The sequence below is a fragment of the Aulonocara stuartgranti genome (genome assembly GCF_965226115.1).
Source record: "Aulonocara stuartgranti genome assembly, chromosome: 11".
NCBI classification, from domain to species: Eukaryota; Metazoa; Chordata; class Actinopteri; order Cichliformes; family Cichlidae; genus Aulonocara; species Aulonocara stuartgranti.
Genome location: NC_138947.1, coordinates 24,184,907 through 24,209,665, shown reverse-complemented (window position 1 = coordinate 24,209,665; position 24,759 = coordinate 24,184,907). Strand labels below are relative to the sequence as shown.

Here is a 24,759-nt window from a genome sequence, read left to right as displayed (position 1 = left end):
TATCTGGTTACCGCTAATAGCTAAAAGGCTTATGTTGACTTGTCCACCAGTCAGGCTGAGATATATGATAAATGATTAATACTGACCTCTCAAATTGACACTGAACGCTCAGTGTTGAGTGAACTCTTGTTCATGTGTTCATTTGCTGGTGAGGCAACAGGCTGTGATTCTACCTGTGTGACAGCTGGAGGAGGCCAAGACGGCGCTGTTAATACTGATACTGCTGCAAATGAGTATCTATAGTAATTTTGGAATCTGCATTTTAAACTACATTATATAAGCAATTTTTATAGACACCCCCACCCTGTTTTCATATTCTGACTATCGCAGAACATGTATTCTACTGAAACATTAGCAGTATATGGAAATAGTTATGGATATTTAGATTTTCAGCTTGTCTGATTGCTGCTCTATTTTACATCAGTTGCGTATGGGGCGCCGTTTGTAAACTGAAACATGCCGAAATTAACAGCAACATTTTTCCACATTTAGCTCTAAATCTTACAAAAACATGTTTTTTCGAGTCATTTTTTACAACATTTAGTAAAATATTTGTAACTTTTCATATTTAAAACAGGATTTTAAATGTTAAATCTAAATGCTAAATGTTAAATCTAAATGTTAAATGTTAAATCTAAATGCTAAATGTTAAATGTAAATATTATATTTAAATGTAAATGTTAAATGTTAAATGTAAATATTATATTTAAATGTAAATGTTAAATGTTAAATCTAAATGTTATATATAAATCTAAATGTTAAATGTTAAATCTAAATGTTATATATAAATCTAAATGTTAAATGTTAAATCTAAATATTATATATAAATCTAAATGTTAAATGTTAAATCTAAATATTATATATAAATCTAAATGTTAAATGTTAAATCTAAATGTTATATATAAATCTAAATGTTAAATGTTAAATCTAAATGTTATATATAAATCTAAATGTTAAATCTAAATGTTATATATAAATCTAAATGTTAAATCTAAATGTTACGGGAAACTAAATATTTAGCTAATATGCAAATTTATTGTACGGGTCAACGGAAATACCAAAATAAAAGCTTCAAGAAAACCTCCCGCGCTAAAGTGTGCCGGTCGCGGTCAGGTTCTGTGTTTGCGCTCCTCTTACGGTCACTTTTGACTGCCATGAGCTGCTTCGACTATTCCCTACCAGCATGTCCAGCGATTTAGCTGAAAACATTGGAAGAGCCGTTTTGTCGGCCATCCAACGATTCAGCGGTAATGCACCCTCGACCTCACAAACGCCGCAGCACTTGGTAAGTTTATTGTATAGCATTTTGGACGGGTTGATAGCAGTGTTAGCAAAAATAGCAAAGCTAAATTACTTAGCTAGTCCTCAATTATTTCATTTGGTAGGCAGCAGACAGAGATCGAACATCATACAACTCTATTTATTTATTTGGTAGGTAGGTAACAGTCGTTCTTGATGTAAATGTTTCCTTAGGAATCCAGCAATGCACCTGGACCAAGTAGACCTGCCGTCTCCACTGGGATACCATACTGCTCGGTAGGCCTTCTTACACATATCATTTAGCTGACTAATTTTTGTTTTTTCTTTGGTGTAATATGTCACCTTAAATTAAATCCTGTCAAAGTAATGATTCTGATTCTACATACATTTCATCCTCTTAGGGGTCCATCACTAGCAGTGTCACATCACCACCAACAACATTCACAAGTTTTACGTCATATTTTATTACTGTTTTTGCTGTGAAGTGTCTTTTGATTGCTCACTTTCATATTTTAAAACTATTGATAAAATATTACTCTAGCTAATCTGTCACAGTACAATTGCCTCAAATTACCCATCTTTTGTTATAGAATTGTGCTCATTGAGATTTTCTGTGCCGTGTTCTAGGATGGTTACCAAGGAAGGCTTCAGATTTCCAAAGAGGAATTGGAAAATGTTCTTTCCCTGAAAACATCTTTTACTGAAGCTGCATCTATCCTTTCCATCTCCAGGCCCACTCTGTATAAGTTACTGCAAGACTATAATATCTCAGAGTCAAAATTCAATGTAATCAGTGACCATGAGTTAGATCAGATAGTGTCCCAAATAAAAACTGAACATCCAAATGTTGGAGAAGTGATGCTGATGGGTCATCTGCGTTCCAAAAACATAGTGGTTCAAAGATGGCGCGTAAGAAAGTCACTGCGGAGGGTGGACTCGGCTGGTGTTCTATCCAGGAGAAGAACTGCAGTTGCTCGGCGAGTATATTCTGTGCCTCATCCAAATTTCATATGGCACATAGATGGAAATCACAAACTGATTCGTTGGAAGTTTGTTGTTCATGGTGCAATAGATGGATACAGCAGGATGTTGATGTTTCTTCAGTGCTCCAGCAATAATCGAGCTGAGACTGTGAAAGCCCTCTTTACTGCAGCTGTTGGACAATTTGGCAGACCCCTGCATATCAGGACTGATCACGGAGGAGAGAATGCTCAGATTTGGGAGGACATGCGAGCAAGCAGGGGTGAAAGCTCTGTCTTAATGGGAAGTTCTGTGCACAACCAGAGGATTGAGCGTTTCAACCACAACAACAACTGTAGCCGCATTTATGCACCTATATTTTATGAATTGGAATCACTTGGTATCCTAGACTTAGAAAATGCAACAGACCTATTTTGCCTTCATTATGTGTTTCTACCACGAATCAACCGCACTTTGAAGGAATTCAAAGCTGGATATAACAATCACTCTGTTTCCACTGAAGGTAATAGAACTCCCATCCAGCTTTTTGCCTGCGGAACTCATGTGTCTCATCGTCACAACCCAGAACTTTCTACAGCAGAGGTCTCCATACCCTCCTTGTCAAACTCTGAAAGTAGGTTTGTCCCATTAAATGACAGCGATTTACAAGAGCTATATACAAGCATTCACCCTTTTGAAGAGGACAACAATAATGGTAAAACATTGTTTCAACGAACACAGCAGTATATTTTTAACAAACTTGTAAATGTGTGACCTCAACCACAGGATACCAGTGATGTTCTAAAGAGTGATGACACTTAATATTCTTAAATGCTGTACAGCAAATGCAGTTTTTGTACTACTGCAGAAGCCCCTCCCCTCAAGCAGTGATGCCTCCTGCCACATAAGGACTCAGAGTTAATGACTGACAGTGACTCATAGGCTATTCAGAAGGCTACAACCACTTTTAGTTTATGGGTAAAACCAGTTATTCAGATTGAAGTAAAGATCAAATTCACACTGTAATACAGTATAACAGTGAAAATTATCAACACGGAACAGTCAGTCTTTAAATCAGTTCACAAGATTATCTACAGTATTGTTTTAATCATTGTAAAGTTGCAATAGTCTTAATAAATGTTGCTGTTAGATGTCTAAGTAATCCTGGCTTGTTCTACAAAGCATGTTTAGTATACTCTGTGCATAAACTGTTTTGAAGTGTCCTTGTTTAAAAAAAGAAAAGCTTAATAAAATTATTGTATTACACCAGTGACTTTATTGATTTGTCGTTGAAAATACAGAGTTAGCATTTTTATAAATCTATTGAAGCTTTGAAAATTATTACATTTCAACATTAAATGCAGTCAGAATTTATTTCAACTATCTTGTATGAAGCAAAGTTACTTGAAACTACAATTAATGAACAGGATTAGAGTTAACAAACCCACCATTTTAATTTCACTTTTTTTGGAACATGTTTAGATGGTGCTGAATAAAGCTCCATTCATGAGTGCTACTAAGAAGCAGTAATGAAAAGCATCATCATCAGCCATTGTTGTTTCATTCACAAAAAGCTGAAGCTCATTTGCACATGTGTGTGCAATCGGGAGATGTTTGCTTTCATCGTGAATGAATGTTATTTTAGGAGCTGGTTGAAAACCTATGGCTGGAACCTTGCTGCTCCCGGTGGCAAAAGCCAAGATGTGACCAGGCCTCAAAGCCTTCACAAAAGCTCTTCATCTAAAAACAAAGAAAAACCACCGTTAACCTGGGGACACTAAAATAGTTTAAGCTTGAGCTAACAACTAAATGATGGCTAATGTTTTTATAAAAAATACAGAGGTTCTGTCTTTGCCTTGCTTGTCAGTTGTAAGCTATCATACATCTTTATTCCTGTTTTGTGTGCGCGCATGTGACATAAAAAGACAAAGTTTTACTTTAGTGTCCCGAATTGTTTCATGGCCAGACTACATTATGTGAATTTCTGCTTACTTTCGACACACTGGAGAAATTCCCGAAATTTGACCACCATCAGCTCCTCTCTAACTCTTCTGTTGCTCCCAAGGACAGAATAGCTTGGCCTGAGAACCCCAGCAATTAAACTGGCTGTCAGATCTTTGTCCTCCCCCGATAGGTCAAGCAGAACACGCAAACTGGGGTTCTCTCTCAGGAGTGATAAAATCTAGACAGAAAAGTTTAAATAATGGTTAAATTCCAGTTTTAAATATAAAAAGTAGCTTACTCTAAATGATTATAAAATAATGACCAATTGATACAGAAAAAATATAACTCTCACTCCATAGTAGGACAAGCCATCAGTTAGTTGATTGAAACAGCTTTGCCGTTGCAGAACTGCAAGGTATAGAGCTGCATTTTTCACAAACAGATCTTTATTGGCCATGGTGACTGTGTGGAAGACCTTCAACTTGATATCGCCATGAGTCGCAGCAGCTGACTGCTTCCTCCAAATCATGTTGAGTTGTTGCATTTACAACCTAAATATTTAAGAAAAACACTTTAAATGTTTGTTTTTTACCAGTGTACACAAATACTGCAGATGGTTCATTTTAATTGGACTCGAAACGTTTTTGTTTTGGTTTATTTTGCTGTATTTCACCAATATTTTTTTTTTTTAACAAAAAGGAAACAAATTGAAAATATAATACATGGAATTGCCTCTAATAACCAAAAGTGTATTTATTATATATTATAAAAGAAGACCAGAAGACTTGTGAATATAGGAAATATTACAATATTCTTGTTATAATATTGCAATTCACCTTTTTCAGATTCTCTCTTAACTCAGGGTCACCTATATCATCCGGTGTTAGGTGTACTTGAAGAATGTCTCCTGACACAATGTAGTCTACTACATGTGGAGAGAGAAAGGCAGGTGCTTCTCCACCTTGCACTATTATCGTGGACAACATCCTGCCAATGGTTCGATATACTCCATTTTGCAAGTGTAGGATGTTAAATTTCAGTGTGCATCCATTTGGTGTAGCTGAAAAATAACACACAAAAAAGTATATTCTGTACAGACCCCAAACTGATATCTTGAGATTGACAGACAAAAATGTATTACTTTTTTTTTTTTTTTTTTACTGTTTCAGACACACAGAACATAACAGATTTATTATCTGTAGTCATTTATTAACTTGTTAATGTTCTGTCAAACAATGTTCAGATCAGGTGGTTGTTGCGTTTGTAACATTATAAAAACGAGTGTCGTCAACAAGCCTTTAGGCCTTGAGTAAGTAAGTAAGTTAGTTAGTTTGACTGTGAAATCCTATTACCTTCAAAAGCACCACTGTCCTGAAAGATGGCCTTCACCAGTAAACGGAAAAACTCCCGCCTTGGCCCCCCAAGGTCAGCAGCATCTTCCTCTGTATCATGTTCATCGCTTGCAAATGTGACATAAAGCATCTCACAGCTTTCTGCAAAGTTGGGTCTCTTGAACTGACGCAAAGCAGTCGACCACACATTGGCTCGACTGATATGGAGTTGTCTTGTTCCTGGTGTAATGACTTTCTCACTATGAGCTCTAAGAAGACCTTCAATTTCTTCTTTGCTGAGCTTCTTAAAAGACCTATATAAAAAAGGGACAATGACAAACAGATCTTGGGGAAAAATGGAAATTTGCTGTACATTTGACTCAAGTGCACAGAGTTACAACATATAATTATGTTGTGATAGTCCATATTAAATTAGTCAGAAATGAGCAATTACCTTTGTAATTGTGTAACTGCAAAAAAATGATGCAAGTAAAGATGCAAATAAAATATTCAATTATCAAAGGTTACTTTCAAATCTTACCTTGAAATATGAACTTCACTCTGTCTATCAGACTCTTCTAGGAGGCTACGCTGAATTGCCTCTTCAAGAGCTTCATCTTCCTCCAGAAAAATAGGGCTAAGTAGATAAGAGATATTAGAAATCATAAAACATGTCAGCCTTGAAGAATTTCTCACACTACATCATTAAAAAAAAAAAATAAATTAAATGTAAATCCTAAAGTTGCAGTCATTCAGCAAAAAAACCCCAAACATGCAAATTGGAAACTTGCATCAAAACAATATCCTAAACAACATCTAAAATGAAGGATTTCTTTAACCCCTAGACAACAGCTTACACAAATTCTGCCACATTATATGGAAACATCTGCTGTCCCTCTGCCTGTCCCTCATTTTCACTCTCTTGAATGCAGCTCTCTGTTTCCTGATGCTTGGCCTCACTTTCACCTGGTGTTGTAGACAACGCATGATGCACTGAACAAAGGAAAGAAGGTCAGCATGACTTGCTTCATAATGTTAACAGCCTTTATATATCCTTATATTAGTTTAAGTGAAAGTTGGGCACATATTCCTCCTTGGCTGTAATCACCTGTGATAATTCGTAAACATTAAAATGGTAAATGGCCTGTATTTGTATAGCACTTTTACTAGTCCCCCCTAAGGACCCCAAAGCGCTTTACACACCCAGTCATCCACCCATTCACACACTGGTGAAGGCAAGCTACAGTTGTAGCCACAGCTGCCCTGGGGCAGACTGACAGAGGCGAGGCTGCCATATCGCGCCATCGGCCCTTCTGGCCAACACCAGTAGGCGGTAGGTGAAGTGTCTTGCCCAAGGACACAATGACCGAGACTGTCCGAGCCGGGGCTCGAACCGGCAACCTTCCGATTACAAGGCAAACTCCCAACTCTTGAGCCACGATCGCCCCAATCGGACAAATTAACGATGCTCTCATCAAACAAACCCCCCAGGAATTATTACGCACTGCAGTAACAAAATCTAACTGGTCATCGAGCTTAGAACCTCACTAGGTTTTCATTCACATCACATACCTCGTCTTCTCCGGCAGACTGGACTTTCAAAGTCACTATCAGACAGCTCTTCTGGTTCCTCCTGAGGGAAAAGAAAGCATGTTCTACATAAAATCAAATACAGTTGCACCAAATCACTGGTAACACAGAGGCACATGGCTGCACTAAAAACTGTTTACACCTGCTGAAACTGCAATATTAATTAATACAATTAATAAAATTATGTTAAGGGAACAGACTCACTTTTTAGACAATAAATATTTCTGCACTGCAATATAAAATGTTTACCTGTGCAGGTTTTTGTATCCCTGCCATTATATAGAGGCAGGTGGTGGAACAAATCGAGCCAACTTCTTGGCCACCCCAAAGAAAACTGCTAGAAACATTTGGTTTCATTAGTCGTTTACATCCTCTAATTGTACTCAAATACTCAAAAGGGAATGTCTGGCCAGTTGACAGTGCAAATGTTCTTCTGAAGATTGCTGCTATTTCTTCTCTAAGTTGTGCTTCAGACCAGTCAGATGTAAAGGAGATCTTCCCAATAAGGCCATCTTGTGCTAGTTTTGCTCGTGAATCTCCTCTCGGTATGAGAAACGTTGATGCTGAAGACAAGGGCAAGCACACAACATCTTTTGTATAGTGTTTGCAGGTCTTGTTTTTTCTCACAAAATGTGAGCGCGTAGCATGAGCTTGAGGAACTGATGGAAGAGGAACCTGAAATGAATTCAAACACAGATACAGATAGACACCTATGCATTACAATACATCCGTAAGGTTTCTGTTATCTGTTCATTAAAAACAAACAAACAAACTGTAGACTCAGACCATCTTACTATTGTCTACCCATTACACAGAAAACTGAACCTTTTGTATCTTGTAGATTAGCATTTGGTGATTGTTGGTCAAGTTGGTGATTCAGTTCCCAGGTGCTCTAATCTAGAGCTCCCAATGAGTTTATCCGACTATGACTGTGTGCGAATGTTGGACAGAAAAAGTGCTTGTATTAATCTGTGCATGTGAATGGGTAAATGAGATCTGTTGTATAAAGTGCTTTGAGCACTCAATTAGAGTAGCAAAGGCCTGCAATTAGGTCAGTGTGTATTTGGACCCTAACAAGTTTTATTTTGTTGCCCGTTTACTGAAACATATTCCAATCAAAATTATATCATGGACATGATGTGCAGACTAAGCTTTAATTTAGGGTATCCATATTAAAATGATGATGTCATTACCAATTAAGCAGATAAAAGGCCTGGAATTGATTTGAGACGTAGTGTTTGCATTTTGAAAATTTTACTGTGAACAGACAACATGCGGTCAAAGAGAACATAACAGAAAAAAGAAAATTAAGAAATTAATACAGCCACTACAGTGGCCATCAAAACGATGAAAAATATTGACGTAAAATTTATTTTGCGACACCACAGAACAAATGATAGCGTATAATATGAAATGATAGATGTTTTCATATCGTCATATCGAACAGCCCTAATACAGAGGGTTCACTGCAAGGTGCAAGCCACTCATAAGCCTCAAGAATAGAAAGGCTAGAATGGACTTAACAAAAAAAAAAAAAAAAAAAAAAACATCTAGTAAAAGCCAGCTAAATTTTGGAAAAACATTCTTTGGACAGATAAAACCAAGATCAACCTCTACCAGAATGATGGCAAGAAAAAAGTATGGAGAAGGGTGGAACGACTCATGATCCAAAGCATACCACATCATCTGTAAAACATGGCAGAGGCAGTGTGATGGTTTGGGCGTGCATGGCTGCCAGTGGCACTGGTAGTGTTTACTGAATATGTGACACAGGACTGAAGCAGCTGAATGTGTTCAGAGACATACTTGTCTGCTTAAGTCCAGCTAAAAGTAGTCACATTGATTGGGAAGCATTTAATAATAAAGATGGAAGATGACCCAAAACATACAGTCCAAGCACCCCATGACTTTAATAAAGTAAAGAAATAGAATATTCTTGAATGGCCAAGTCAGTCACTGGATTTTAACCCAATTGAGCATACATTTCAGTTGTTGAAGACTAAATTTAGGACAGAAAGGCCCACAAACAAACAGCAACTGAAAGCCAATGCAGTAAAGGCCTGGCAGAGCCTTAGTAAGGAGGAATGCCAGCATCTGGTGGTGTCCATGACTTCAAGACTTCAGGCTGTCATTGCCAACAAAGGGTTTTGAATAAAGTAATAGAAATTATCATTTTATTTTCAGTTATTTAATTTGTCTAATTACTTTAGAGCCTCTGAAATGATAGGATTGTGTTTACAAATTAATTTTTCCCTCTCACATTTTTATGCATTCATTTAGTCCAACCCACTGAATTAAAACTTAAAGTCTGCACTTCAACTGCATTGGAGTAGTTTCATTTTTAATTCATTCTGGTAATGTACAGAAGCAACATTAGAAAATGTGTCTGTATCCAACTACTTATGAACCTGACTGTATATCAAAACCAGTCAGCTAAGATGAGATAACATACCTTTATTAGTCCCACAAGGGGAAATTTCATGATAAATGAATTAAATGATATGTGTAAGAAGGCCTACCGAGCAGTATGGTATCCCAGTGGAGACGGCAGGTCTACTTGGTCCAGGTGCATTGCTGGATTCCTAAGGAAACATTTACATCAAGAACGACTGTTACCTACCTACCAAATAAATAAATAGAGTTGTATGATGTTCGATCTCTGTCTGCTGCCTACCAAATGAAATAATTGAGGACTAGCTAAGTAATTTAGCTTTGCTAGTTTTGCTAACACTGCTATCAACCCGTCCAAAATGCTATACAATAAACTTACCAAGTGCTGCGGCGTTTGTGAGGTCGAGGGTGCATTACCGCTGAATCGTTGGATGGCCGACAAAACGGCTCTTCCAATGTTTTCAGCTAAATCGCTGGACATGCTGGTAGGGAATAGTCGAAGCAGCTCATGGCAGTCAAAAGTGACCGTAAGAGGAGCGCAAACACAGAACCTGACCGCGACCGGCACACTTTAGCGCGGGAGGTTTTCTTGAAGCTTTTATTTTGGTATTTCCGTTGACCCGTACAATAAATTTGCATATTAGCTAAATATTTAGTTTCCCGTAACATTTAGATTTAACATTTAACATTTAGATTTATATATAACATTTAGATTTAACATTTAACATTTAGATTTATATATAACATTTAGATTTAACATTTAACATTTAGATTTATATATAACATTTAGATTTAACATTTAACATTTAGATTTATATATAACATTTAGATTTAACATTTAACATTTAGATTTATATATAACATTTAGATTTAACATTTAACATTTAGATTTATATATAACATTTAGATTTAACATTTAACATTTAGATTTATATATAACATTTAGATTTAACATTTAACATTTAGATTTATATATAACATTTAGATTTAACATTTAACATTTAGATTTATATATAATATTTAGATTTAACATTTAACATTTAGATTTATATATAACATTTAGATTTAACATTTAACATTTAGATTTATATATAACATTTAGATTTAACATTTAACATTTAGATTTATATATAACATTTACATTTAACATTTAACATTTACATTTAAATATAATATTTACATTTAACATTTAACATTTACATTTAAATATAATATTTACATTTAACATTTAGCATTTAGATTTAACATTTAAAATCCTGTTTTAAATATGAAAAGTTACAAATATTATACTAAATGTTGTAAAAAATGACTCGAAAAAACATGTTTTTGTAAGATTTAGAGCTAAATGTGGAAAAATGTTGCTGTTAATTTCGGCATGTTTCAGTTTACAAACGGCGCCCCATAGTTGCGCTGGGGAGAAAAAAGTTGTTGTAGATGAAAAGCAAAAACATTTGTGTCAAGCTCACATGTGTAGTAAAAAGGAAAAAAAAACCTTAGTTGCCTTGATTTTTAAATGTCATAGATAAGATATCCTGTCAGTTAGAAAATATGTTTTAAAATACATGTATTCCACAGAAAATTGAATTTTCTTTTAATAATTTCAAAGGCAAGGCAAAAATCCACTCTGAGGAGCACTGAGGTGATGCCTATTAATCCCCGTCTATTCGACAGCAGCGTTGGAAAAGGTAGAATTGTGAAATGACAAGCCTTAAAAAACGCGAATGAGCACACTTGAACGATTTCAACTACAGCTCCCCTCAACCATGCCTGTGGTTTTGAAAAGGAGGCGAGTATGGTGAATTCTGTCTGCAGAGTGATGCAAAGTCAAGTGGACAGCCAGGTAATAGGAGGGAGAGGTGGGGAAAAGGAGACAGGCATGGAGCAATCATGAAAATGAATGCAAATGGAGGCAAAGGCAGCCATGGGAGGTCCAGGAGCATGGAGAAGGATGTAGTTTAAAAAGATCTGTTCAAAGAGCAAAGAGGCCTAACCTTTACTTGAATCGAATGAATAATTGGAATAAGCATACCAACTTACTCTGTCATTTTCATGAACATCAAATTTCTAAATACAAGGCGTGGTCACATCTTAATATGTTCTCCTTTATTTAAGCAGATAATACACATCAAATTTCCAGCAGAAGCTGAGTGCTACAATTAATTTACCCTGGAATTTATCACACAGATCAGATGATGCAGTGGAATCACTTCTGCAGTGAGTGGGCACATACATTTTCAATGCTCTATTAACAGTAGAGGCCTTTGAGAGATGAATCCAAAGTAATATCATATTATTATCATTATTATTAGCCATTATGTTTTTACCAAGCATGCAGTCTTTTTAAAACTTTTTCTTCACTTCCGTGGAAAAACGTGCTCCACCCTTCACTCCATCTTTGCTCCCTTCACATTGCTTTCTGTAGCCCACTTCTCCTCCTGCTCTCAATCCATGCCCACAGTTTCTTCCAATTTCTTTCCTCTCTATCATCCCACTGACGTTTCCCCTTGGCTTTCTCACTTGTATGCCTGCCCATTCCCCTCCCTACACTCCCTCTTCCACACAGTGTGGATGTAGGGTAGCAGCTTTTCTGCTCAGTCATCCCAGACTGACAAGTACCTTAAAAAACACTGTCAGTTTAAAAACATGACGTCCCGTGACCTTCCCGGCATCCCACACCCCTGCCCGATAAATTAATGGAAATATACATCAAAGCTGTGAGTGTGTCTATATACGTGCATGGATGGGTTGTTTTCATTCCTCAACGTGTGGGTGTGAAAAATGACGCTGATGAATATATATTACTCTTGGGCCATTCAATTGTGAAGAGTCTAAAACAGCACAAGGTGTGTCATTTGCATTAGATGTGCGTGTTATGCATGTACCTAAAGTATGTGTTACCTTTTATAGATCTTTCATTTACTACATTTTTAAATTAAAAAAATATGATTATTATTATATCTGATGCACAACTTTAAGTATTTTACTGTTTATGAACATTTCCAGTCCAGGTTGTATGTATTGTATACACTTCTTTAGAGTTTGATGACTTTCCTAATAACTTTGAAGACTACGATGGTAGGAGCCAATGTGCTGGCAAACATAATTTCTCTCCCTCTCTCTTATTTGCCCTCTTCCTCTGAATCACAGGTCCTGGATTTCCTGCAGCTTTGAACATCTCAGCTTGTGGTTTCAGATTAATAAAACAGGGAATTAATTAATTTTGGATGAAACCTTCACAGTTGGGGACAGGTTGTGCCTCATCAAGGCCTGTATTATTGACAAGACTAAAAAGCTGCAGTTCCCCAGGAACCAAACTGTTATAGCCAGACACCCTGAACATTTCTTCCATAAAGAATGATAACTGTACAAAGTCAAGAATTGATAGTTAACTGAACATACTTTCAGTGGCTTAACATGAAAGGAAATATCTTTAATATCAGTAGGGCCTGTCATACACTGTTAGCCTTGTACTGTGGACGAGGTCAAGAAAGTTGTGATGAAATACTTATAAGATATGAAGATTCACCTGGGAGGAAGTATACACTCACTAACTATTTTCAGAATATATTCTTTTAAAAATAAAATTAAGGTTTTTTTCATGAACTACTTGAATTCTTATCTACAGAATTTTCCACAATATGGCTTCCATAAGTAGCAGTCAGCAGTAATGGAAAAAAGATGACAGCAGCAGTTTTTCATAAAAGTTCCCAAGGAGAGAAATCTTAAATTTACTCTCCCCAAAGCTACTATATATTTCCTGTTTTAGTCCAATACAGAACATGAATGAATAGAAATTGTGCCAAAGCACTGAATTCTTTCACGTTACTACCAGTACAGTTGTCCTCCTCGATGTGTGACATCTGTATGTAGAAGCATCATGTGGTTCCATTTAGTTGTTTTCTCTTTGGTGACTATATTTTGTCCTTCCAAGCAGCTTGCCATGAAACATTAAATGGATGCTAAGTGACTAATGGACTTTTTCAGTTGTGTGTTGAGACAATAAAAAATTAACAACAGAAATAATTAATTTTGATTGGTGCCAACAGTACTGAGAAACTTATGTTGTGCCCTGATAAGTAATTTATACCTCATGCAAATTCTCCTCTTCACTTACATCCAAAGTAATGTCACTTCTATGTTATATAAATTCTGAAAGACTTTTAACTTATGTTCCACCATGTTGTGATTACAATATGCCCCTGTGCACCTCAGCGTGGCTTTGAAATTTTATTTGCTTTTATTTTAAAGTTCTACCCAGTCATCTAATATGCATTTAACCAGAGGTAAACATGCATCCTAAGCAGGATTTCATTTTGTTGCTATTAATTCTTACCTTTCTCCCCGGCATGGCTCATTGTCACACCACTGTAAACATCTCTCCTTTTGTTTTGCTGTCTGCTCCGTAGCATATCGCTACCAGCACTGCATGCCTTAAATTTAACTGTCATTTAGCCTAATGCGGCATCCAGTTCCTCTTGTTTACATGATGTTTGCCTACAACTACCACTGTTTGTCTGTTTCCTAAAGTGATTCAACAAATAGAGCCAATGTTACAACAGTACCTACAGTACTTCTGTGTCTTTACAAGAAGAACAACACTGTATCCCATCTAACTGTGGCTTTTGTTTTTAAAGGTTAATATGATCATGATTTCAGGCTATACACAAACTTTTTGCTGTGTTTCCCACAAGTTGCTTCACTTGTGTGCTGCAGTCTACAAAGCTTTCACATAAGATTACAATAAATAAATGAAATGCTAAAGACACATCAAAATGATATCCAGTTTGGATTTTAGGTATTAACTTTCATACTTTCCAGCAGCATGGTGGCACGGTGGTTACCACTGCAAGAAGGTCCAAAAACATGCACTTAGGTTAATTGGAAACTCTAAATCGCCCATAGGTGTGAATTTAAGTTCAATTGGTTCTCTTTGTCTATGTGTAAGCCCTGCGACAGACTGGCAACCTGTCCAGGATGTACCCCGCCTCTCGCCCTAAGATAGCTGGGATAGGCTCCAGCGCCCCCCGCAATCTTGAAAAGGGTCCTGCAAATGGATGGACGTTCATGCTTTCCACTGCTTTTCACTACTGGGCAAAAAGATACAAAGTAAATACAAAGTAAATAGAATGAAAAAAAGAAGCAAACAATGTTATTGCAACACAGTAACTTATATTTCAGTTTAGTCTCCAACAAACACATTCACTCACACATTCAAATATAAAAACTAAGTCAACCCATTTGAATTACTGAGTGTACTCATGCACACACAAACAGCCACAGATTCTTCTCTGCCCCTCGTGATCCTCTTGTTATCCCCGTATGGCATCTCGCTCAGTGAGTGAATCCATCCTGACAACAAATGGGATATGAGACAAAGAATATGTTTCCCTTCACTACACCCATATTACTAATAGATAGACTGTTGGGTTGCATAGCATAAATACTTTAACCACGTCGCCTCCATTTGTAACACTGTGGCCCAAACAGATTCAAACAGGAACATATTAAATATAAATTGGCATTTTATAATGGCCTTTTGTGTGTGTGTGTGTGTGTGTGTGTGTGTGTGTGTGTGTGTGTGTGTGTGTGTGTGTGTGTGTGTGTATCTGAGAGTGTGTTGTTTGGACTCTGGTTATGTTCTGCAGGGACACTCCAGTCCTTGCAGACTAACTAAATTGAGAAGGTAGACAGACAATGTTTTTCTGTGGGGGTTTAAGTTGTGATGACAATAAGCTGAATCGGGTCAGTACAAGAGAGATGTCTGTTATCCAGACACATTTCTCCCTAGTAAAACACTACTCATCCACATAAAGGCATCCATCCACCCACATATGCACAAATGTGGTAATTTTATGGGGAAGTAGACATCAAAAAGTGCCACATCAGTTTAAATTAAAGGTCAATTAAAAGGCTTCATAATGAGAAGATTTCAAATCTTTATGAGATTATATTAGCACTGCACCAAGTCAGCGAAGACAGATTGTGATAGAAGCAAAAACAAATAGTTGCATGTCTTTTAAAATAAAACAAATCAATGAAGAGTAAGCACCAAAGAAAAACTTAGGAGGCATGCTAGGGAAATAAACAAAACCTGCATAATGGTAGGAAGTAATGCTTACCACGAGAGAAGCACTAGTTAGCTTTGCAAATGCACAGAGCATGTAGACCAGAAGCAACGTGGTTTGTTGGAGCTTGTACTACACTCCTGTTGGACATCATGTCAACCCAGAGCTGATCCATCACGCTCAGACATGCACACACTCTAGCTGTGAAGCTCTGACCACAGATCTGTCATTGTAAAGGCTGTAGAACATCTTGTCTGTCTAACACACACACTACAGCTAAACTGCTGTACGACATCTTAAATCACAGGTCCATCATTGTACTGGGGGAAGAACATCTAGTCTGTCTTGTTACAAACCTAAGACAGCAAATTGAGGCAATTATGGCTTTGTGGATTACAACACGCAAGTATAGAGGCTTAGGAATTTTTTCTTTGGCTTGATTATATTGGCTTAATTTGTGTCACACACCGATGCTTAGTGACCTAATTACACAGATAAAAGTATGAAAGATGAAAGTATGTATATTGTAACACGGCTCCCCACTCTTATTTTCAGAAAACAGGTTTTTATACAGTACAGAAATACACATTCACTGATAGCACAATAATAGATGCATAAAAACTAACAAAGAAGCTGCTAGTGTTTTTTTTTTTTTAAATCGATGTGTACTCTTAGACATTTACTATTAATGCAGTTACTGTTCGATTGTTAAGATATAAAAAAAAAAAGAGGAAAAGAACACTGATTGATTTTCTAAAGACACAAACCTTTGCTTACAGTGTCAACATCAAACAAATTTTGCTCACACCTTCCTGTGTTGGCACTGAATCATATACTGTTGAAAACTTGTAAATCCTATTTTTAATCTTGATAAGTTCTGTTTAACCCTATTGTTTAACCTAGGTTGCCTTTTTTAGTTATTTTTGAGTAGATACATTTATCATCAGAAAAACATCATACCACACAGTCATAAAGTCCTAATCTCAACATTTCACTAAGTCCCACATTGAGCAAGCATTAACTTGATCCATTAAAACAAAGTTTCAGCTCATCATGAAGAATTCATATTTCTGAACATGATTATTATTTTAAAAACATCAAAACACTCGGAGGGAAAGAGACAAAAGTCAGGATGAGTGAAGAGACCAACAACAGACCTTAGGAGCATTAAAAATAAAAAGACTGACAGAAGGAAAAGCTGCCAGTCCATCTCACTTCACCAGTTCAGATACTGTCAGCCTTTGATTTTCAGATAATCTTCTTATCCTCTTCTTTGTGATAAGTGGACATTGACTTGCTGTTGCTCTCTATTTGTGAGGTGCCTTGTGTGACACACACACACACTCACTCACTCACTCACACTTGCACACACACTCATTTAGTGGGGTACACAAAGTTTGACCAAAAGCATATGTACATATGCGCATACATAGCTGTCAAGATCTCAAATTCATCTTTGGGTTTTCACCATCGATGGACAATGTTCTACTTTCTCTTGCTTACAGACACAAACATTCTAACATGCATGTACACACATATATTCTGGAGGATAGCTGAGCACCCAGGGGATGGATAGCATCACATGTGAACAATTTACACACCAACTGACTGTTGTAATGTATCTCAGATGCTTTCTCTCCATCCTAGAGCAGCTGTGAGAGATAGAAAGATATTCAAGACGGTTCTGCTAATGGATCAAGAGACAAATGGGGCTTTAAGGGGGATAGTGCGCAGGAGTGTGCACAGAGGAGATAATTATATGACATATTCTTTGTCTAGCGATATTTATCCATTGCCTTTTTTATTAGCTCCTTTGAAAATTTATTCTGAAACTGTAGGAGTGCAATGTATCACAGTGTATAGCACATGTTTTATGACATTTTCTTTACCGAGTGATTTTGTCATAGTTGGCTGTCATCGTAAACAGCCATAAAAAGAGTGCATCCACTCTGTAACTTATGTTAGCAATGCACATTCATTATTATACTTTAGTGACTTGCTAAATTTGAAAACTCTTCTTTCTCTCGGTAGGAAAACCATAAACCTGAAACTACAGTGACTCTCTCCCACATCACAGTCACAGAGTCTGAAAACATTATTTTATAAACATTAAAGTTTGGAATTTTCAGAGTCCAAAAATCTTGGATTCTGAAAATTGGTTCAAATTCAGTCCATTACCATTTATATAGGTTGTGTGTCACACATCACATGAACAAAAAACAAAAAACAAATGAAAAAAACTCTTACATCTACATAATATACATGTCAGAAAAAGGCTATTTTGTCTATTTGTATAGCAATTGAATGTATATTCATTCAATATAATACAGACATTGTGAGCTTATTTGTCTTTAAGCTGTGTCTGTGAGAGAGTGAAAAAGAATGGGCGAGAGAATTAAACCATTAATCAAATGTTATTAATGACTCACCCATATGCATGTGCTGGACAATTAACCATTCACAGGTGAATGCAGCTGATAGGCGCTTTGCTTTCTGTGGGACAAATTGAAAGAACTTTGATAACATCAGTGGCATCCCTCTTTTTTCTATACTCATTCATTCTCATCGGTTTTTGTTTTTTTGTTTTTGTTTTTTTCCCTGTTGTCCACTGGGTGCTCTTGTTGCTTTGGTTATCAAACTATCACCAAAATTTGCTTCCCCATCTACCAAAGCAGAAAACGGGAAAGCGGGCAGACCAGAAAGAGAGAGGGAAGAGCCTAATTACTTTAGACTCTTCCAGTGTCAGGTCATTAATAAATCCTAGTTATCTTCCCATGATGTCCAGCCAGGAGCCTCCCCAAGCCATATCTTCTTCTTATCTAGCATAAAATATTTGGGAATTTTTCCTCTAAAAATAATTCAAGATTTTTGTCTTGGCTGGATAATAAGAAAAGGGAAAAAAAATCCCAAATTCCATGTGCATGTCTACATGCACGTGTGTGTTCCAGGTGGATAAATGTGCTAGAATTACACTTGCCTTAGCTTCATAAACATTGATGGATCTGGGCAACCTGCAAATGCAGATAAGGACTGTGGAAAAATCACTGGGGCAGTATTTTTCGTTCTTGGCCAATGTATATTTAAAAAAGTGTATATATGTGTGGGTTACATATGCATTACTTACTCTTTTGCCAACATACATCAATGACAACCAAAGAAAAATGAATAGTCAATAATAGCATGGTGGGGTTGTCCCACGGAGTCCAGCCATGCATATTTTACACCTGCCTCTATCAAATAGAAATAGTAACGTGATATGCAGTTCATTTCCTGTAGTGTAACCTCTCTGGCCTGTTTGCTTGGGAGTCTGGTAGATGGAAAACAGAGCGGAGAATTTGTAAATCAGGTTGGGTACATGGAGCAACAATGTTTTTTACCAGCTATCATCTGTCTAGCTACAAGGCTGAAACTACGTTTACATTTTTATCCATGGCCAACTATATCAGTGCCGACAACTGCTCTCTGTTCTTGCAAGGGTAAGAGAGGGCAGTTGCTTCATAGTGGTTATTCATGGCTGTCATGCAGAGTTAACATGATTATTGTATTTTTTGGTTTGTCTTAATGAAGTAATATTATACCAGTTCAGCCATCTGGCTCGTTTCCAAGCCATGGTCTTCAAGTATCACGGTTAAGCACACAGAATGTGCATGTGTTGAGCGTGTATGATGTCCCTAAGCTTTCAGATACATCCCATAATACCCAGTTATTATCTTCATCTCTCCCTTCTGATGACAGATCATTTCCAGCTGCTTTGAAACAGTAGCACCCTCTGCTGTGTACAGACCTCTGATCACACAAGAGCTGTATTCAGTGGGAAATTGAGAAACTGAAATACTGGATCACGAAAGACACAGTTCACTCAAAATGTCTCATGTCTGATCAAATACATACCATTAATGCACTTAGCAGAGGAAGTATTTTTTCAGGTTTTTACAAGTAACCTGTTTTATTGTGAAGAGCTGATTGTAAGAGGAAGTGAATGTGGTTGTGTTCAATAGCAGGATTAAAAAGGTTGTGGAAGTCTGTATCTTCTGGGCTATCTACTCGGCAGTCTTTGTTGGTGCGCACATTTTGCAAGCTACCTGTGAGAAACTGGGGACATTTCTGCTCGAAATCCACCGTGCAGCTGCTCATTTTTGTTTTAGCGTCAAGAGCCTGCGCCATCTTGGAGATGTCCACTGATCACCCTGCATTCCTTCATGTTTTCTGTACATAAAACATGCCCTCCACCCTCTGGAGACATGGGACTACAGAGCCTATTGAAGCAGTATAAAAATGATGTCTAAAATTAGTCGTTTGTTTGACGTTGAAAAGCCACCCACAACGACCATTTGGATCTGCATTTGGACTATAAAGACCCTGTACACGGAGGTCCTACAGACGACAACATGTCAGCAGAAAAAAAGACCAAGACCTATTAATTTATCACTATTGATCATGTTTGACTAGGTCAGTAGTGTCTCTTTGACATCATAAAAGGGATTTGTTTGACAGTACTTGCTGGATTATACATTACTCCAAAGAATTTGGAGAGTCCAAGAAATTCAGTGAAGATCTAAGAAGGAGATTTAGATTTACACAATTTGGGTCTCTTGGATGTGTCATCAATTTCCCAAAGTCAGGAAGAAGACCCAAACTATCACCCTCAAATGAGAGGAAAATGATTAGAAAGTTTAGGAACAGTGTCACTGTCCTGCGAAGCAAGTTTTACATGGCCATGGACTGAGAGGGTGCCAGACAAGAAAGAAGCCCCTGCCCCAAAATCCAAAACATTAAAAACTCTACTGAAATTTGTAGTTCCCCATATGAACAAGCCAAATCCTATACATAGTTAGATGAGACACAGAATGAAGAATTTAGCCATAATTACAAGAGGTATGTTTGGAATAAAGGTTAGGATTTCAAACCTAACAACATTGTTTCAGCTGTCAATTATGGTGGCGGTAGCGTCATGCTCTAGGACTGTTTTGCTGCCACTTGTATTGGTACATTGCACAAAGTTGATGGAATAACGTAAAAAGATGGCTAGCTCCGAATTCTTAAACTTTATCATAATAGCTGGAGACTTGAAACACAGTTGGGTGTTCCAACAGGACAGTGATCCCAAACACACATCAAAATTGGTTTTGGAATGGATAAAGCAGGATAACATTAAACTTCGGGAAAGCCCCAACTCCAACAATATCGAAAATTTGTGAACCACACTTAAAAGCTGGTTCAGAAACCAATCATTTTAAATGAACTCTACCAATTCTGCCAAGAAGAGTTTGCTTACCATGACAATCCACCCTCACCTCCTCCTCCTCCTTATGGGTACTTTGTGGCTCTGTAACTTCACTTTACTGCCTCATTTGTTCAAGGAAAGCTATAATCATTAGACAATAATGATAATGGTCTCGAATGACATTAAACATAATAAACTCAATAAACAAGTGGTAATAATTTAGTCTCCATCTTTTGCAGGTTGTTAAATAAAATTTGCAATTTGCTAAACAAAGGTTTACTGAATTTTACTGAATTTTAGCACAAATGTTTGAATTCTCACTGTGTAAAGAGCAATTTGCAGTTTATCCTAAACAAAGCCAGAGACAAAACTCCATCCTCACCCATCCCTACTCCATATGTGTTCGTACAAGAGGAAAGAAACATTTTTATTAATAACAATTGGGTATCCTTTTTGTTTCTTTTAAATGGTTATGTAGATGAAGTCAATATCGCATCTAAAATGCTACATCCAGATGAAGAGAATCAACTTTTGGCAAATATCACAGCTACTCACTAAGTTTGTTTCAACAAGACTGCTTTTATCTAATATCCCCTACTACACACAAGGAATTGTAACCCAACCCATGGCTTAGGGTCTGCCATGGCCATCTAATTTGCTCTGCATTTAGGACTCATGAATAAGTAATGACATCTCTCAGTACTGACAGTAAGGCCAAGAGCTTTCACCTGCTCCAGCCCATGTTCAGCGTTAATGTTTTCCTTCCTTCTTGATCATGTGACAGACAAGCAGCTGACCTGAAACCATCATAAACAGTGGCATCCTGTAAGTGCAAGACAGTGAGGAAATAGGAAGCTAGAATATTTGATTTGGATCCAAAATCATTATCTAGGTAGAGTCAGTGCACAAGTTATCAAACTTAAGTGTAAAATCTAATAATATCATCATCAGTATAAAAAGTATGATAGGTTTTCCGACTTTTACCAGGAGAAAAGGACCCAACTACTTTGCAAGAAGAAGTGTGTTTCCTTTTTATTCATACAGTAGAGGTGAACACCGGCACCACAACCTGGCGATAATATGCCGCCCCCCTCCTCTTATAGTTTTAGTCACTTTTTAAATTATGTTCCAGTGGTCATTTTTATCAGTACGCTAGATTTATTGATATGTTTAACAATACATTGTGATTTTGGCTCTAGTACCTCTCCCTTGCTGATGGATTTGCTATGAAGATGAAAATATGGGTTCTAAAGGTGATAATAATACCAGAAAATTTCAATCCTTTATCCCCTTGCTCTCTTTCGCTCCCTTTCTCTCTGTCTCTCCTCTTCTTTTGTTATTGTTGAAAAGGTTGCCTAATGTCCCCACATCCTTACTTGGGCATATTCATTTCATGTTAAATTGATGAATTAAGTTATCCCTGGCTCAAAATCAATTGCAGCTTGCTTTTTTACACTGGCGAGAGAGAGAGAGAGAATGCATAGAGACACTGATAAGGCTCAGTCCCGTTATATGTCATTTTAAACAAAGAAGCAAAGCAGCCTGTGGAGACTCCCTATCAGCTATTAAACAGAGACGTAGCACGCAGCCTGAGATTGATGATTAGCATTTTCTACTGGTAGAATAAAGATGCTGGCCTGGACCAGCGATAACAAGAGTGACTACAAAGAAAGGCATCCCTTTTCTCGCCTTTTTTTTCCTCCTTTTTTTTTTAAGTATTTTTTTTTATTGTATATTTGACTTTATTAACACCCATAATCATAAATAATCATTTCTTCCTGTTTGTGTTCCACTCTTTTCCATTTTCTGTCTCTTTTTCTCTCTCCGTCCCATCACTCTTTGAATTTCTGTCCTTCTTTCCGTCTCACTTTACATAGGCAAATAAATGTGCAGGCCACTTTGCTGTCCTTTTGTCTTGCATCTTTGTGTAATCGGTTAGGACTGGACGACGCAGAATCCCTTATGTCACAGTCAGAGACTTGTAAGTCTAGGCCAGCTACAAGGCAGAATGACACAGAATGAAAGCGGGTTAAAAGAGGGGATTTAAGTAAGAATTTGATAGGACCATGTAGGGGCATTGTTTTCTTTGCTGCAAGGCCAATATCAACCACTGTGCTGAGACCGTTTCAACAGCATGTAAGAGCTACAAGACAGCTGAGCTTTAGATGTACAAAGAGACATATTTCTCTTGCAAAATACTAACTGAGAGATTTGGTAGTGATAATCTGTTTTTGTAATCTTAAATACACGCTGACTGTCAGATGTACCCTTTCCTTCATTTAAACACTAATACCATTTTTAAAATGTATTTCATGTAATACTTTATAAAACTTAGCTTTCATTACATTTATGCCTGGCACACTTTTTTTCACCCAAAAAATTAATTAAGTAAAACAAAATTAAAAATGTAAAAAAAAATGCATAAAAGTAAGTGTCAGTTCAGTCATGGTTTTATTCAGTCTCCTGGATTAAATTGCCTCACAGGCTGTTGTATTCTACTGTATGTTGTTTGTTTTGGAGGTCAATTCTGATGTAAAAAAAATGTTAGTGGCAGGTCATTGAGGTTCCTGCAGCATTCAGTTTTTGGCATATGCTTTTGATTGTGCAGCATCTTCAATTTATAGCTTTGTATTTTGTGTACATTATTAGTTTTTAGAACATGTTATTTTTTGTTCTTGTTATCAAGAAAGACACTTTCTTTTCTTTTTCCGTTTCTGATTCTGTTTTTTTTTCTGTTTCAAAGATAATTTACATGAAATTTATGTTTAATGTGAATCACTTTTTTGTCTTTTTACTCTGGTTTAAGTTCTGTAACACAACTGATATTATCCAGGTTTAATATGTGTTTACTTCAAATTTGATATCTGAGAATTTTATAGGACCTTTTTTTTTAATTATCATATTTATTTACTTAGAATAGACTTGTTAGATGTCAGGTCAGGGTCACTGTGACCTCACATCATTTCTATTATCACATCTATCATTTCTAGAATACAATACATGACACACAAAGGAAATTGAATTCAATATGGCATAAAAGTTCACTTAACTGAAGTATGAGCTGATGAACCGATGCTCAAAGGTTACGATCATATGACCTCACAAAAAACAAACTTTTTCCATAACTTAAGAATTTTTTTTTATCACATTTACAACAACATTTAGTAAGTGTAGCTATGCAAATTGGTTAAAGTGGTTAAACTAGACGAGTTAAGAAAATAGTCAATAAAGCAAATGGAGTCAAAGTTCACTTATAATCAAAGCACAAATAAGTGTTGTTTATTTTCATTGCTGTACTTGAATTTACACACGTTTGTTACCCATATGACACACATGGCTCTGTGTATACAAAAAATATGTATAAGGCTGTGCACATTGAACACATGCACTAACATAACTTTAATCCACAAATGCATGCATCGTCAGCACAGCAGCAGAAGTAACAAACATACAAAAATAGGTACACAGTCAAGGTTTGCATGCACATGTATACAGATGCAGATTTGGTCCTTCCAGTGGTCTTTCCGAGTGATCAAAACAATATCACTAGAGCTCCTCCAATTGCTCACAGTTAGTACTGCAGCAAAAGAAAAAAAGTCCACATTGTACATACTGTAGTCCGATAAGTGCATAGACATATGGATATAAATAACCTTGAAACAAGTTGCTTATTTTATCCAAATAAATTAAGTATTTCAACCTCTAGCATAGTTTAGATTTGCAAGTCTTAGGATAAAATACTAAACTTTAAGCAGAAACTCTAACTCTTTGCCACCTACATAAAGATCTTAACTGGATGGTTTGAAAAAGATGAGGAACTGACAAAATGAAAAAGCAGGCATGTCTCAAAAGGAAAAATCAAAATCACTTTGCTTTGATACCTTTGTCATCACCATAGTTGGTCAATTAGACTAAACACTATCCCTCTTGCAGAAGAGAACATAGAAAGTAATCAGAGAGAGGACGAGAGAGAGAAAATGGGGTACATTTGTTG

At 36.7% G+C, this 24,759-nt stretch overlaps 2 protein-coding genes across 2 annotated transcripts; one reads left to right on the top strand and one right to left on the bottom strand.

Annotated features, from left to right (window-relative positions):
• Positions 1-989: 989 nt before the first annotated feature.
• Positions 990-3,454, top strand: LOC309716583 (uncharacterized protein). Its single transcript, XM_082550456.1, has 3 exons — positions 990-1,285; positions 1,474-1,536; positions 1,888-3,454. Exons 1-3 carry the CDS (start codon positions 1,184-1,186, stop codon positions 2,992-2,994), a joined length of 1,272 nt encoding a protein of 423 aa, XP_082406582.1. The 5' UTR covers positions 990-1,183; the 3' UTR covers positions 2,995-3,454.
• Positions 3,455-4,610: 1,156 nt separating this feature from the next.
• Positions 4,611-10,180, bottom strand: LOC309718026 (uncharacterized protein; the record flags this gene model as incomplete). The annotated part of the gene is made up of 9 exons (XM_082552969.1): positions 9,856-10,180; positions 9,605-9,667; positions 7,335-7,760; positions 7,068-7,128; positions 6,353-6,488; positions 6,037-6,132; positions 5,517-5,809; positions 5,001-5,224; positions 4,611-4,715 (listed from the first exon to the last, which is right to left on the bottom strand). The coding sequence occupies exons 1-9, from the start codon at positions 9,955-9,957 to the stop codon at positions 4,611-4,613; spliced, it is 1,506 nt and encodes a 501-aa protein (XP_082409095.1). The 5' UTR covers positions 9,958-10,180.
• Positions 10,181-24,759: the final 14,579 nt, after the last annotated feature.